Source organism: Phalacrocorax carbo, chromosome 6 (genome assembly GCF_963921805.1).
Source record: "Phalacrocorax carbo chromosome 6, bPhaCar2.1, whole genome shotgun sequence".
NCBI classification, from domain to species: domain Eukaryota; kingdom Metazoa; phylum Chordata; class Aves; order Suliformes; family Phalacrocoracidae; genus Phalacrocorax; species Phalacrocorax carbo.
Window position 1 is genome coordinate 6622678 of NC_087518.1, and position 15991 is coordinate 6638668.

Consider the following 15991-nt stretch of genomic DNA (forward strand, 5'->3'; position numbering starts at 1 on the left):
ACCGCAACCCTTCGCTCTCGGGAAGTTCCCGGGAAGAGCCCTCGGGTGCCTGGGGCGAGGCGGGGAGGCGCCGTCGGGCCCCAGCACTTCACTCGGGGCTCCGTGAGGGCGCTCCAGCCCGGGCTGCCCGGCTGCTCCTGCCAAGGGCGGCGGCTGTGGCGGCCCGGTCCCGGCTCGGTGCGAGAGTGCTGCCGCCTTGCCATAGAGATTAGCGCCCAGGGCGGCTCTCCTGGCGGGCGCTCTATCCCCCGCCCCGCTCCCACTCGATGAGTGCTCTGGCAAAGCGCCGCCCATAGAGGCGCCGCGGGGCCCTGTGGGAAGCAGAGGGAAATATGGCGGATGGTGAGGAACCGTAAGTGCCCTGTATGTGTGTGCTCGGTCGCCCCTTCCCCCGCTCCCCGGGGACGGGCGGGCCCCGGGGTCCCCTCTCCCTCCTCCCCGGTCTCTGTAGCGCGATACTGACCCTTCTTTTATTCTCTCTCTTTTAGGGAGAAGAAAAGAAGGAGGCTAGAGGAGCTGCTGGCGGATGGGTTAGTGCGGGGCTGCGGGCAGCGGGCTCCCGGCCCGGGGCAGGGGCAGGCAGCGCTTGCTGAGGGGCGGCTGGTAGGTCAGGGCAAGCCGCAGCCCCGCAGGAGAGGTGTGGGCTGGGAGGAGGCTGCGGGTTAGCTGAGGGCTGCGGGGCCCGCTGGGGAGGCGCTGGTAGGGGCGAGCGGCCCGGGGCGCCGCTGGCGGGGCGGGATGGGGCGGCGTGGGATGGGGCAGGCCAGGGCGGGAGGAGGGAGCCGGAGGAGAGGTGTTAGAGGGATCAGCCTGAGCAGGGGGAACGCGCAAAGGGCGCTTGAACGACAAGGACTGGGGAAGAGGAATCCCTTGGGGAGAGGACCAAGGGGCTCACCCGGAGCGGGGATGGGAGTTGCGGGCCTGGAGCTTGGCATGAGGAAATGCTGGTGTGCTGGAGAGCTTTGTGGCAGGAGTGGAAAACGCTGCGTTGCCGGCCAGGGACCTGGGGAGGGCCTCTAGGCTAGAAGCAGGTGACTAAATTTTGGCTGAAAATTAAAGAAATCAGGCCGCGGAACAGTTGCCTCTGCTTATTAAACCCCTAAATTCTGTGCATCTGTCTTAACGGCCTTGAAAACTAATGCTCAGCAAACTTTAACCTCATCTGCTTCCATCCCCTAACTATTCCCTTCCATCTGCTCGTGGCCCTCTTCCCAAAGATCCCAAAGCAGACCTGCCTGCCCGAGCAGTGGACTTGCAGGCGGTGCATGTGTGTGTCGAGTGAGGGTCACAAAAATCCTTGGGCATGTTGGATTGGGGGGTGCATGCCTAGTCCCTCGAAAGCATGGAGCTCTGGAGATGTGAAGGTGGTAGGGAAAAGGCTGGGCCTAAAGCAACATAGGGACTGTGGCGCTCTGATATTTTAAACAAGATTTTAAAATAGAACAGTTCGATGAAGGAAATAAGAGTTTTATTAAACTCTAATAATACAGATACCTGGTAATGCTGTAACAACACAAAAATAAACACTTAAAAAAAACTGCCCCTGAAGTTAAACATAAAATCTCTTGTTGAGGAGTTGATGTTTTTCAGATCTCCATAATGTCCAACCCCGTAAAAACCCAGCTGCAGTATAATTGCAAAAGTGAAACTGGGTCTTACCATTTTATCACTTATAAAGGAAAATACGCATCTAAACAGAAAAGGAGTGCGGCTGTTTATATGGGCTATATAAAAGGATAAAAAGAAGTTGTGTTGATGTCACCAAGCATAGTTTCTGCACTTGTTTCCAGGAAAGTTAAAAATTACAACCCGTAGAAGTGATTATTGTGATGTATAGCGACCCATTTTATTTGCTTCAGTCAGTGCTTAATGCACATCCTGAAAACTGGCACACAACAAGATGAGACCAGGGTTCAGCAGTGGGAGCGTTGTATTTATTCACGCTATTTCACGTTTTGTGAGATATGTGTATCTTCACATTATTGTGAAAACTGGGAGAGGTACGAAAGTGCAAGTCAGATCAGAAGACACAAATTCAGATAATTTAGATCTTATTTAACTGGTAATACACTAAGTTAACTTATATAAAGTCAACAGTTAACCAGGATTGAATTCAGTGTGCAATCAAAATATAGACAAAGTATGATGTATTTGTTCCTGCACTTCAGTGAAGTTTTTCCCTGTTATCAAAAAATCTTTTGCAAAATTATTGCCTTTAAGATAAAATACTGTGGACATACTGTGTTGTCTTCTGAATTCTGTGAGGATAAAGGCATCTGCTGTCTAGATGTTTTCACTACATTTTCCTTTTATTTTGAGATGAGTCACCAGAAAGTAATAATAAATTCTAAACGTTAGCCAGTGACCGTTATTGATACAAGTGCTCTTCATATCACTTCATAGGAGGAAGCAAATAATGCTCCTTATCAGTGGTGACACAACCTTTCATACTCAGGATTGGCAAAGCTCTTTTATTAGAAGCTTAGTTTTGTATTAATGTAGAACATAATTGTTCCTATATATATTGAGTGGATCACCTATTTATAAAGGGAAGTGCGCTGTGTTAAGGCAGGGCTTGCTTTGTGTGGGCAGGGATCTTATGTTAGAAAAGTACTTCAATGAGCTGATTTTCAACCATTCGAGTAAGTCTCTTAGGAGTTTAAATTTATGGTTATGTACTACTAAAAGTGACCTGCAGAAAAAAGGGGTACTGGTGTAAAATTCTGACTCAAAAATTTACAAGAAGATAACTGGAAACATTTCTCAAGTCAGTTGCTACCACTGACAGGCTCAGGAGACGACTGAATAATGGGGGTGTTCTAAATTGCAGAATACTGATTGAGGGTGAAGAGCATTCAAGATTTGTTTGTTTTTAACAGTTGCTTAAATAAATTGCAGTGAAGATTCAGAGGAGGCAGTGTTGGCGCATGTTACTGTTTTTTATTTGGTGCCTCGCAATTGCAGTTACATACTGGTAATTTTAAAAATTATTTAGGAACCTAAACAGTCTGTCAAAAAAAGGATATTAACTGATAAGACTGACTTGACTGATGAAAAAACCATCACCCTCAAAATCTAAAGGGACAACCTCTTGTTTTGTGTCCTCTTTAAGCATGAGGAAGATAAAAGCAAAAAGACTAGACCCTTTTTTCCCTTCAGGACAACTTTTACTAGTAGCAGCTAAATCAGTGGGATTTATTGAAATGCCTACATTTTTTCCCCTCTGCGTATTGATATTACTGCTTTCTAGTTCCACAACAAAAGCCCACTCATGCAAATGTTGATGTGCGTAACTTACATGCATAAAGAATATGCAAATGCATTTGTATGAATGGTCAATAATTTAGGTATTTTTAAGATCTATAAAGAAAAAATACGTTTTAGAGGTGTGGCTTTTTCTCTATGGTTTTGCAGCTGAATTTACTGTGTTCTGTGCAGAATGGCTGTTGATGGTGGGTGTGGGGACACTGGAGACTGGGAAGGTCGCTGGAACCATGTAAAGAAGTTCCTCGAGCGATCTGGACCATTCACACATCCTGATTTCGAGCCAGGCACTCAAGTGAGAAACACTTACTTTAAATAAAAAAATTTGTAGCATGTGTTGCAAACTGATGTAAACAGTTTCATTAATTGACCACCAGCAGTGTATGAATAATAAAACTGCATGAAAAGCTTATATTTTAATCAATTGAACATTATGTTGCTAGAAGAACATATTGTATTATCTTTATAAGCTTTTATTTCTAAATTGTACAGTGTCAACTACAAGCTTGCTGTCATCATAAGTATAAATGTGTAACAAGATGCAAACTATCCTCTGTCTTTGAGTTCCACGTGAAAAATAGCAGCATTTGTCTCTCCATTTTTAAGTAATTAGAGTAAGAAATTTCCTGTGCTTTGAAGGAATTCAGATTCATATGAATACTTAGAGAATTGGGAAAGATGTTTAGTAGGGAAAAGCAAAATTTAGACTTCTAATTATTTCTTCTGTTTTCCTTTTTTTGGTACATTTGGTTTCAGAGCTTACAGCTGAATATATTTTACTGTTACCTTTTCACGTACTGTTCCATTATTTACTGGTTTGGGGCTGGGGTCTAGTAGAACGGTTCACGGAAAGCAGTTACATAGTTAAAAATTTCAGTTCTTTTTGGCCAGCAATGTTTTCTGTCTGTTTAGATTTATTTTGTGTTATGTATTAGTAAAGTTTTTGGAGGAAGAAAACATCTCCTTAAACCAAATAATAATAAAGGTGAACCTTGCTTTTTTCATGGTCAAAATTAATTTAATGAGAAGACTGATATCAATAAAGGTCTTGCTGTTCTGTAAGTTGGCATGTAGGAACTACATGAACTCGACAACCGATTAAAGTCTGGCATGTAATTACTCCTGCAAGCATGAACTGTTTTATTGATCTGAGTTGTTTTATGTGAAACTTACTAGGCACTGAAAATTTACGATAATGCATTGTTAAGGATTATGAAGCAAAGGACAAATTATACCTTTTCCCATTTAGTATATTGATTTTTGTTTTATATTTTCCACAGGCTCTTGAGTTTTTGTTAAGCACATGTAAAGTACTAGTTATTGGAGCAGGAGGATTAGGATGCGAACTCCTGAAAAACCTGGTAATTACTCGGTTTTCATCCTTTGCTTCTAGAATCTTATTTTTTTTCTTTGAGGAAATAATCTTTTCTGCTTTGCTAATTGGGTATTTTTGATTGTATATAGCTACTAGATTTCTAAGTTCTAATCAAAATGTATAAAATACGTGATGATACAGACAATAACTTGCAGAATGCACTCTGTTAATAAGCTTGAAAGGTGGTAGTCTAACATGCTGCATGTTATTTATTTCGCTATCTCAAAGCTTGTCATGAGGGACAATGCAGTGCTGTTTATGAAGTGTAGATAAAAGTTCACCTGCAGCCTTAGATATGGTCTAAAGTTTGTAATTATCCCTAATTACCAGATCTAGGGAAATGAAGTAAACTAGGAACAAATCATGCTCGTAATGATATAAGGAAGTGTTGTTTGGAATACAGTGGCTGAAATCTATCTTTTCAGATGAAAAGTAGCAACACTTCAAACTGCCATAAGTAGCTAGTACAAAGTTTAGTATTCACAGTCAAAGTTGAGTTTAATTTCAGTTTATTTTACATCTTTGGATTAATTCGAAGTGCAGTTAGAATTGCTGGAATTACTTATATTCTTTCATAGTGAAATTAGTAGAGCCAGACCTGCAGTGTCTATGGTGAGCCTCATGTCTGTGGAATCTGGCCTTCCCGAGTAGCGGCTCTCAGGTTTGCCAGTCCCTCAAGATCAGTAAACTGGAGGTTGTCTGCAGAGCCTGAACACTCCCTCAGGGTTGCATCTGTGTTGCTGAATCCAGCCTAAGTAATGGCAGCTTCATAGAGTCAGACCAGCATGCGCTGTTCTGTATGGAAATGGCTAAGGAGGAATAGGTAGTGGACTAAGACCAGGGAAAGAATATGACACTACTTCCCTGGTGTACAGATTACCGGAAGGTATTCTGTAGTTTTCTTGATATGGTGTTAGTTTAAAATGGATTCACTCACTACATGTTCTGAAAAGCAATTTTTGAGTGTTTAAAACACAGTCACAGGCTCATGTGCTGTCAGGTATTCACCCAATAAATGTGTATAAATTTAATTATCCTATTAATGTGGGTTTTTTATCCTCACAGATGCTCATATTTATCACAGTGTATCACTGTTACCATCCTGTTTGGGTTTGGTAATCTAGAGTAATACTGTACTTTTCCATGCTTCTATTTAATAATAATAATAATTTCTGTCCTTATGGATTCCATGGAAAATGTGTGGTTTGATACAATAACTTATTATGAAATAGCTTTTCCTTCATTTATACAGTTACGCGCTACTGTACTATAGAATTTATGTACTGCTGTTTCGGTATTTCCACAAATTACCTCGAAGCTTGAGGTGCTTGATAAGCCAATAGCCTAATTTAAAGCCAGGCATTCCAGATGAATTAACTTAGGGGTTTTACCATTCCAGCGCTTGTGCGCACTCTTGTTCTGGTTGCTGGTTTAATTCTGCTTAAGCAGAATTTTATTTGAAGAGACTATGACAGCTCCAAGGCAGTTTTCTTTCTTTGGGATTTTAGTGCTGGTGAATTTAACCTCTGCCCAAAGCTACTGTTTTATGGGTTTATTGGGACATAACAAATCAAATCCGCTGATGCTCGTTGAGAGGAAGGATTTGTGTGGGATGAGAGACTTCGTAAGTCTGCTGTGTGCACTCAGTTCCCATCTCTTCAAAAAGCTTTTAAGTTATCATGATCTATTTTTGTCATTTTCAGAAAGATAAGCTCAAAAGTAAATCTAGATTCTCTTCACATGTGTTCATGTCTTTGGGACAGTGAACATAAATCTGATAAAGGCTCCAGTCTGTATGTTCATGATGTCCCAGGGTTGCTCTTCTCTTTAGCAGGCTCTCCCAGTCTGCTCTGATGATACTGAACAAAAGCTGAACATACATAAATGGAACAAAATGTTTGTTCAGCACCAAGGGTATCCAATCTGATATACGTTCTTGCTGTTCTTCTTACAGAAATTCATTTCTCTTCTGAAAAACTTTAGTCCTGTTGTTCATTTGTTTAATCGGTTTCCCACTACGTCATTTTAAATACTTACTATGCATGGAATGGCTCTGTTTCTTCAGAAAATGTAAAATGACAAGTTTGAAAATCTTTATAGATTGAATCTTAAAGGAGAAAAGTTGGGGGACAGGATGGGACTCCAGATTTTTTTTGGGACCACTTCAGAACATAAGAACATATTTCCTTTTGCGAAAACCAGTGTTTTACAGCATTTATTTCCCTTTAACTGCAATTCATATTGTTTCTTTGTGCGTGACAGATGTTACTACTTTTATCAGATCAGACCTGCAGTACAGTTTTAAGACAATTTAAAGTTATTTGCCAGGTCTAGTGATGGGCTGCACACAGAGATGGGGCAGAACTGTCAGAGGTTTGGCATGTGTTGTGTTCTGTTCCAGCATTGACTGCAGTGAGGAACACTGCCTTATTTTGAACTGTGATTTGAGGGTGGATATGCCAGTCTTATTTATGCCAACTGGGAAAATGGTCAATGTTCAAAAACTTAAAATTTTAGAGGAATGAAACTTTGTCTTTTCTATTCCTGCCAAGCAAGGAAGTGCTTATTTCTTAAAATTCTGCATTTTTTTCCCCAGTGAAGGCTTTTGATTCATTGCAGTTGTGAGGAGATACTGGAAATTCCCTGTATAGATCAGCCTACCGTTGACTTCCCTGTGTTATGATTAGGCAGGCTAAAACAGCACTGCGTTCAGTAGAACATTGTCGTTGGCTGTTGAGATGTTACTAATTCCATCTGTCTAAATATCGGCATTAGCGACCCAACAAAGAACGTTCTTTTAACAAAGAACAACCATATACCTGTCTGCAAAGTATGATGAGCAAATATGTTTGTTCCTCCAATGGTTGCTTTTTTTGGCATGTGGAATGAATTCTGGAGCACTGTAAGCATTTCATTTCCTGTTAAATGAAGGTGACTGTCTCTTTTCACAGGCACTGTCTGGCTTCAGACAGATCCATGTCATTGACATGGATACTATAGATGTTTCTAATCTTAACCGACAGTTTCTGTTTCGGTAAGTGATATTTTCATGATTCCACTTTTATTTTTTTAAATGTACCTAAACAAAATATGTGAGTGTGATTGTAATTACGGTCAAACAAGATGTCATTAAAGATCACTGAAATTTCATATCATAGTAGTACTCATAATTAACTAAGTCATGTGTGGGATTCCTTGTTGTGTTGAGATCTGTGGTGTCATAGTTTGAGCGTGAAGAATATTAACATACATTCCTTGCCATTCAAATACAGCTAATGACTAATGGAAAAGGTGACACCAGAGAGTAACAGATTGAGTTACTGCTATTTCTGGTACCCTTTTCTTCTAAACAAAATGCAAAATTTTTGGATTATTTTTTTGGTGCTGATAATTGTAGTTACATGGACGTATTCAGAAAGGCAATGTAAATAAATCTCTGGGGCTCTTGTATCTGATGCTTTACAGGGGTGGCTTAATATTATCCATATCAATAAATTTTCTGGCTAACAATTAGTCACTTAATTCGGTATTACAATGCATAGAGTCTGGAAAGATTAAATCTACTAAAATAATGCATTTGAAATTGCTTGTGTTTTTTCCCAGACCGAAGGATGTTGGGCGACCAAAAGCAGAAGTTGCAGCAGAATTCCTAAACAGCCGCATTCCCAACTGTGCTGTCGTAGCGTATCCTTTTGTAGAGAAGCAGTAGACCGAAAGGCTTCAAAAAAACCTAGAAAACTCTGTAGGTGGTAAGACTATCTGAAGTATTTTGCTGCCATCCTCTCTTTTTTTCATACGATAAAGAGCAGATTCATCCAGCTGGTGATTGAGAATTCTTTCTCAGTGGCATTAGCATACAGGAAACATGCATGGGGAAGGCAAGCTAAGCTTTAAGAAACCAGTTTCTTTCCACTGAGTTTTTTTTTTAATTCAAATGCAATATTGTAATTTTCACTGAGATATGAGAATTACAGGTTTATTCACCAGTGTTCTGAGTGCGCACTAGTAGGAGATGTTAGTTTATAAACATAGAGCAAAACTTAGTGATTCAGGACTTTGTGAGAGCACATGTTTTGAGCTTCCTAAATAGTTTGCCTGCTGAGCTTTCTCTTGTGTGACTGTTGCATTGTGTCCCTTAGTTGCTTTGTCAGCTGTGGGAATTTTGAATCTTTCAAAAAATCTTTTAAAGAAGTGTGATATAAAATTACAGTAATAAATTAGATAATGTTTTAGCTTTAGGCTAGCAAATAGAAAACAGTAAATGTAACTACTTTATAAATATATTCCTTTACTGGGCTTACATTCAGATATTTTAAAAAGATTCAAGACATGGACGAAAGCTTCTATCGACGTAAGTGGTATTTGTTTGCCTGCCAGACACCCACTGGTGCTTTAGGGGAACATTGCAGTTGGTGCTGCTCACTGCTCTTCCTGGTAGTTAGATTGCTGATCATTTTAGTCTTCTACAGTATACTGGAAGTAAAAGTAACAAGTAGACAAAACTTAAATGCATCTGTCATATAGGTAATGTAGGGGAGATAGTTAAGCTACAGTCAGTTCCTCTGGACTGTTATGGACAGAATACTTTGCTTGCCTTAAGACGTATGCATTAGTATAGACTTTAAATAACGTTTTTTTCCCCCTAGAGTTTCATATTATTGTTTGTGGGCTGGACTCTATAATTGCAAGAAGATGGATAAATGGCATGCTGGTAAAGTCTTCAATCTTTTTAAAGCCTGGTTATTGCTTGAGTATAGATAACTAAAATTGAACAGATTTGTGTAGAATGTGTCATTAAAGTGAAATGAGGGCTGTTGAAACTCACAGCGTTCTGTATCTATTTCTGTTTTTTCTTTTTGTGAACAGGATAAAATGCATGCTTTCTTACCTGCCTTTTTCTTGAGGAGTGTTAGCCAACATTTTTGCAGTGTCCTGCAGGGGTAATTTCAAAGTTAGATCATGCTGTTTATGGCCATGTGCAGTCAGCTTTTGAAAATCGTAAGAAGGGAAGTTCCACAGCCTCTCTGGATGCTCCCATTGTGAATGTTTTTTTCATTAGCCAAACAGTACTTACTGTGCTGCAAGTTGTAAATGTCATCTTTTGGAGCCCCATTGCTACAAAGTAGTAGGAAGCTGGTCACTGAACTAGGTAGTTTTATCATTGTGAATTTGTTTATAAAATAATGATCTTGAGTATTTACCAATATTAAACCAAAATAAAACCAAAACAAAATCAAAATCAACAACAATACAAGAATCAAACCCCCAAATCCTTTAAACCAACAAACCATTTGTTCTCATGTACTATAAGGGAATAATAGCATTTATCAGGGGAGCAAGGGGAGGAGGAGGTGGAGGGTGGTAGATGGAGTCTTACACACTGGCAAATATATAGTGTTTTGTACAGCTTATTTTAACAGTACATAGTGTATGTTAAGCATTCAGTCTGTGGTGTACCATTAAGAATAAAATCTCTGATTTTTTTTCCTTCCTGCAACTTGTTTTAAAAAAACAAACCAAACAACCCCACAACCCCTCCCACCTTTATTCGTTAGATGTCATTTTTACATTACGAAGATGGTGTCCTGGATCCAAGTTCCATCATACCTTTAATAGATGGAGGGACGGAAGGTTTTAAAGGAAACGTTCGTGTGATCATTCCTGGTATGACAGCATGTGTTGAATGCACTCTTGAGCTTTATCCACCACAGGTAACGGCAACCAGTGATATTTCCTTTTTTTGTATTCCTCTGTTTTGCTTGTTTCTTTTCCTAGGAACTATACATAATGTATTACATGCTTTCTTCTGTTTTTTTTCCCCTGCCCACACCAGGTCAATTTTCCCATGTGTACTATTGCATCTATGCCCAGACTGCCAGAGCACTGTATTGAGTATGTCAGGATATTGCAGTGGCCAAAGGAGCAACCTTTTGGAGGTAATTAGTGTATTGCACTGGTGCTAAACTGACATTTCTCTCTTTAACTGATTTGTTTTGCGTTAGGTATACACAACTACTTTTAATAAAACAATCCTACCTTTTAACCTTACGTGGCTCTTTGTTGTATTGAATCTAAGCCTCCTCTGATCTGGCAATGGATTTTCTCTTCTCGGACCTGCTCTCCAGTTCCATATTTGTTCATGTGTTTCTCTCTCTCATACTGCAAAAAGTATTTCCTGACTCAATATATAACCTGTAACAGCTCTATAAATCTGTGAAGTTAAGATAGTTTGTATGTAGAATGTGTTAGAACTTACGATGTTCATAGAAATTACGTTTTGATTATTTAAACTGTCAAGTTTAATAACTTAATAGGGTATTGGTTTTAACCCAAATTAAAGCAAAGGGATTGCTTTAGATTAAAAGAACGCTGTATTTCTGAAGAATTCTTATAACTGTAACCTATCTGTAAATTCTTAATTTTGCTGTAGAAGGTGTTGCATTGGATGGAGATGACCCTGAACATATACAGTGGATTTACCAGAAGTCTTTAGAAAGAGCATCACAATTCAACATTAAAGGTGTTACATACAGGCTCACCCAAGGTAAGGGTAAGGCATTTCACTGAGTTTGTGGCATTTGCAGTTTGGCTGGGTTGGTATTCTGTGTACTTGTTAGGACTAAGCTTGCAGCTCTGCTGAGAACAAAATCGTTCTTTTCTCTATTAACATCTTAAAACAGAAACAAGCAGCTTGTTTCCTGTGCCAGCACAAATATTTTTATGATGAATGAGCTGTTTAGGCATTCATGATGAATCAGAGGAACTTATCTGGGACAAAACTGAACATTTTTTCCCATTTTATTTTTAACCTGGAGCAGCTCCACAGTTTACATTACACTGCGACCACTTTTGGTGGGTCAAAGAGTAGTAACAAAAGAACATGATTGCCTCTTTTAGCAACAGCAGCACTTTATGCCAGTTTAGGCTGGTTGAGACTGTAGCATCTGTTTTTTACCGCTGCGTATGCCTCTGTTCACATGCAAGAGCAGATTGCTGCCACTCATTTAATCAGCATTTTAAATGCTATCCAGAGAGAAGAGAAGTGGAGGATCTCATACAGAATCTCCAGAATTTGTGGTAACTTGTATTTGTTGACTTGTAGTACTAAGAGTGGAGTTGAAATGCTGGGCTACAAATGCCACACTTGAACCTCAGTGTGTGTCTTTCTATCAAAAAAGGGTGAACTGACTCCTTGCGTGTCTTCCTCAGATTCCACCTTGTATATTGCAGATAGTCTTTTTCTTTGCAACAGTTTATACTGGCTCCTCTAGTTGTATTTTTATGGTACAGATAAATGTGAACTCCAGTTATGAAATACAATTATGCACATGCTAATGGCTGAGCAGTTTTCAGCATTTGAAGATGGCTTCGCTATAAAGTACATAGCAGAAAGCAGGCAAAGATAAAGGTTGCGTTCATGTTTCCTTAGGTATGAAGGGATACAAGTCAATAATGAGAAGCCAGAGGAATCTCAGACTACTTGGGAATTTGCTGTCTTTTTGGCAGGCCTGAAAAGAGCAAACCTCCTTGTTCCCAATGTACAAACTTGTATGCATGGGAAATCTTGCTTTATATCGATGTATGGGCTATGCTGTTTGAGTGGATGGGCTCTGTAAAGAAGAGTTGGATGAAAATGCCAACACTGTTTGTCAAGCCTGTTCTTGCAGAAGGAATACCAAACTCAAATATCTTTCCTTTATGCATTTCTCCAGTTAAACAGGAATAGAACTGAGTTTAAAATTAATTTTCAGTGCTAAATACTGAATGCGTGTTTTTAGAATTTGTTCGCTAGTTCTCTTTGTGTGTTACTTTTTTTTTTTTCTCAGCATGCTTGATCCATTCCTAAAATAAAAAAATGCCAAATCACTTGAGCAGCATGCCATTATACCTTACTGTTACAGAGATTCCTGGAAAGTTTGAAGTACCTTTGGGGACACCCTTCTATAATTATTCTGGCTAAAAGTCGTGTCTCAGCATAGTTTCTTGGAAGAAAAAAAAGCTGTACGTCTTGTTTTTACAGGGGTGGTTAAACGAATTATTCCAGCAGTAGCTTCTACAAATGCAGTAATTGCAGGTATGCTAAAATAACTAATTTCGCTTCTGCTTTACAGACTTTAGAGTTTTGTGAGGCAGTAGTAAGGAATCGAGAACACGGGGAGGGTAGTAGTAATTTTTAATGGGTCTGTTTTATTCTTAGTGTCTTATTTCTGTTTTCCATAGAGAAACTGCATGTGACTGTATGAATTTTAGGCTCATATGAGACTGGGAGTGAGCAAGAGCATTTAAGATTGGGGAAAAAAATAACTGGAAAACATGGTATATAAGCTTAAGATAGTCTCAGTTTAGTGCTGAATCTGTGGTGTTAATGCAGCTACCATCAGATGTTTATTTTTCTCTTTACAGATTGTTATACTTGGGGTGGTTTTTTTTTTTTGTCATTTCTTTGGTACAAGTTTGTGCACTAATGTCTGCGCATTCTGAGACAGAGCTAGAAAGCAAAGGAATTGTTTTTTTTTCTCATTCCAGCTGTTTGTGCCACTGAAGTTTTTAAGATAGCCACAAGGTATTTAATTTCTTATTAATAACATGCATGATTTCCAACATAATGACATGTATTAACACTAACATATTTGTCATTATAGTGCATACATTCCTCTAAACAACTACTTGGTGTTTAATGATGCAGATGGATTATACACATATACATTTGAAGCTGAAAGGAAGGTTAGTGCTATTAAAGGGTTGACAGGGTTGTTTCCGTGATTTTTATTGAATTTATGCTGTTTGTGTGTATTTCTGAAACCCAATATTGAATTTCTTGGCCCCTAGCACTGAATAATAATATTTCTGAAGTTTTAAAAGCAGAAACTACAATGTTACTAGTCTGCTAACCCCCCAGATCATTGTTTTTAGCATGTGGGAATTTTTATTGAAACTTGTGTGGTTTTGGGTCTAATGGTGATGACAGTGGTGCTCTGTCCATGTAGAGGAGCAGGACTGTGTACCTCCAGACCAACGGATGTTTTATTTGATGTCCTGGTGATTAAACCTTTTCTTCTGCCCATCAGTTTACCAAAAACTATCACATAGTATATGTAATGGCATATTTAAATTGTTGCCTGTTTATCCAAAGTTTCTTAATATTTGGAAAAGTAGCTTCTGGTACAGGGAGGTTCTTCAGACAGCTACTTCTGTGGTGTCTGCTGGTGCAACATTGGTATCTCAACTGTTTTGATATGCTACCTGCAGAGGAAGATAGTACTTGACTTTTCTGAAAGTGAATCCTGAAGATTTCCCGTCATACAAGAACCATGGTTTACAAAATAAGATACGCAATCTTAAGACTACTCATAAGCAAATCTAGTCAAAAAGAAGTTATGACAACAACTGATTTTAAAGATTGTAGTATTAAATTTTGTCAGATGAAATTTGTAGTTCATAAATACTTAGCTGCTGTTGGGGGCCAGTCAAACAGTGACAGACTTCACAAGGAATTGGGTTTTGTCATTAATATTTGCAAGAGTATTAATATTCCTAGAGCTAAAACTTTTTTTTAAAATAGTTTTCAGACCTTATTAGCAGCATTTAAAAAAATCATACTTAATGTAATGTGCATTCTTGTGTTACTCTGTTGTAGGAGAACTGTCCAGCCTGCAGCCAACTTCCCCAAAACATAGAGATTTCCCCTTCAGCTAAATTACAGGAGATCTTGGATTACTTGACAAATAATGCTTCATTGTAAGTGTGCAACTATTCTGACTTGATAATTTTTGGTAGTTTAATGTTTCCAAAAGGTAATTTCTAAATGTATTTTCATGTGATTTTTTTAAAATGTTTTATATATAGGCAAATGAAATCTCCTGCAATCACAGCAACTATGTATGGGGGAAATAAAACACTTTATTTACAGGTAATCTGAACATATGTAATTGTCTTTAATCCTAATTTATTTAAATTTACTTTCCTGGATTTGAAAGGAAATGTTTTGGCTTCTTTTTTTGTTTTTGCAGACAGTAGCTTCAATTGAAGAACGAACAAGGCCAAATCTTTCCAAGACACTAAAAGGTACCGTGCAGTTGTCGCGTAGATTTCCAAGATACTCCTCTAAACAGAGCCAATCAGTTTCAACCCTCTGTATAGCAATTTAGCTTTATTTTGCACCATGCAGTAGAATGTGCTTCATTATCCTTTTATGTACAATATACTTTTCTCAGGTAGCTCGATGATGAGCTTTGAATTGCCAAAATGTGAATTGTGGGCAGATGCAGAGAGAAACGTTGCAACAAAGCAAGCTGATAACTGATGTAAATGAAACATAATTCAGTAGTTTTCTGTGTTTCTGGATGAGGTCTGTTAGTTTCCTGCTTAAAATAGATGAATATTAGTTTAGCTGGTGAGATGTTTGCAACTTTATTTCATCATATTTATGGTTTGTGAGGTTGGCATTCATGGGTGGGTTTATTATTTTAATTAAAAAAAAAGACAAACCACATGGGTTTGCTGTACTTAAACTTTTCTTTCTGTTTCAGAATTGGGGCTTGTGGATGGTCAGGAACTTGCAGTTGCTGATGTTACTACACCACAGACTATGCTGTTCAAGCTTCACTTTACCACTTAATTTATTAATGAGTAAACTGCACGTACAGCAAGAGAAATCTGTACCCACCTTGTAAAACAAACATACTCTGTGGGTGTTAAAGCAACCTGAAATGTTCATGTTAGCGATAGCATTGTTGAAGGTTAGGTAACACAAATGAATCACCATATTTCAGAATTGTACGTAGAAGCCAATATTTGGTGGATTATATTTGTATAAATGCTTATTAATGTACAGAACTCTGATGTATAGGAACACACTTTTTCCAGTTTTTGTTGTCAAAATGTTAATGCTAATATACTTTCACACACATGGAAATTTTAAGGTGGCCAAAAGTCTTGTTTTCAACACATGTGTGCACATATATGCAATGCGAAGACCCTTTAAAAGGAACCACAGTGAAATGGTTTTAAATTGTAGCAGGCCTGTATGCTTGCTGAGTCACCTTAAAACCAAACGAGGGCAGTAGGCTAGAATGCACATTTTCCTTTTATTTGATATTGATCAATTTTATGAAACGTGTTGAGTATGGAAGAGATTACTTTGCAAGCAAACACAAAAGGACAAAACGATGAACTGTACATGAGAACATGGACATCTCTACTTGCAGTCCCCAAGCAGCTACGGTGCCCAGTATTGCAGGATTATGTTCAAGTACCATTGGTGCTGTTAAGGTATTTATTAATAAAAATATCATAAAGACACCTTCACTTGTGGCTTATCAGTGGGCGTTCAAGGGTGTTTAAACCTCGGTT

The 15991-nt window shown here is 38.7% G+C and overlaps 1 protein-coding gene across 5 annotated transcripts; it reads left to right on the forward strand.

The window, feature by feature from the left end:
• The first annotated feature begins 242 nt into the window (after positions 1 to 242).
• On the forward strand, positions 243 to 15946 carry UBA3 (ubiquitin like modifier activating enzyme 3). Of its 5 annotated transcripts, none has more exons than XM_064453500.1 (18): positions 287 to 352; positions 489 to 530; positions 3439 to 3559; positions 4545 to 4625; positions 7591 to 7673; positions 8243 to 8323; positions 8947 to 8990; positions 9286 to 9350; positions 10195 to 10350; positions 10473 to 10575; positions 11070 to 11183; positions 12660 to 12713; positions 13166 to 13202; positions 13282 to 13363; positions 14277 to 14377; positions 14486 to 14549; positions 14650 to 14704; positions 15169 to 15946. In XM_064453500.1, exons 1-18 carry the CDS (start codon positions 333 to 335, stop codon positions 15255 to 15257), a joined length of 1392 nt encoding a protein of 463 aa, XP_064309570.1. In that variant the 5' UTR covers positions 287 to 332; the 3' UTR covers positions 15258 to 15946. The 5 variants fall into 5 exon arrangements, with proteins under 5 accessions (XP_064309572.1, XP_064309570.1, XP_064309571.1 ...); XM_064453501.1 differs by having other exon boundaries at positions 11073 to 11183; XM_064453503.1 differs by having other exon boundaries at positions 310 to 363.
• Positions 15947 to 15991: the final 45 nt, after the last annotated feature.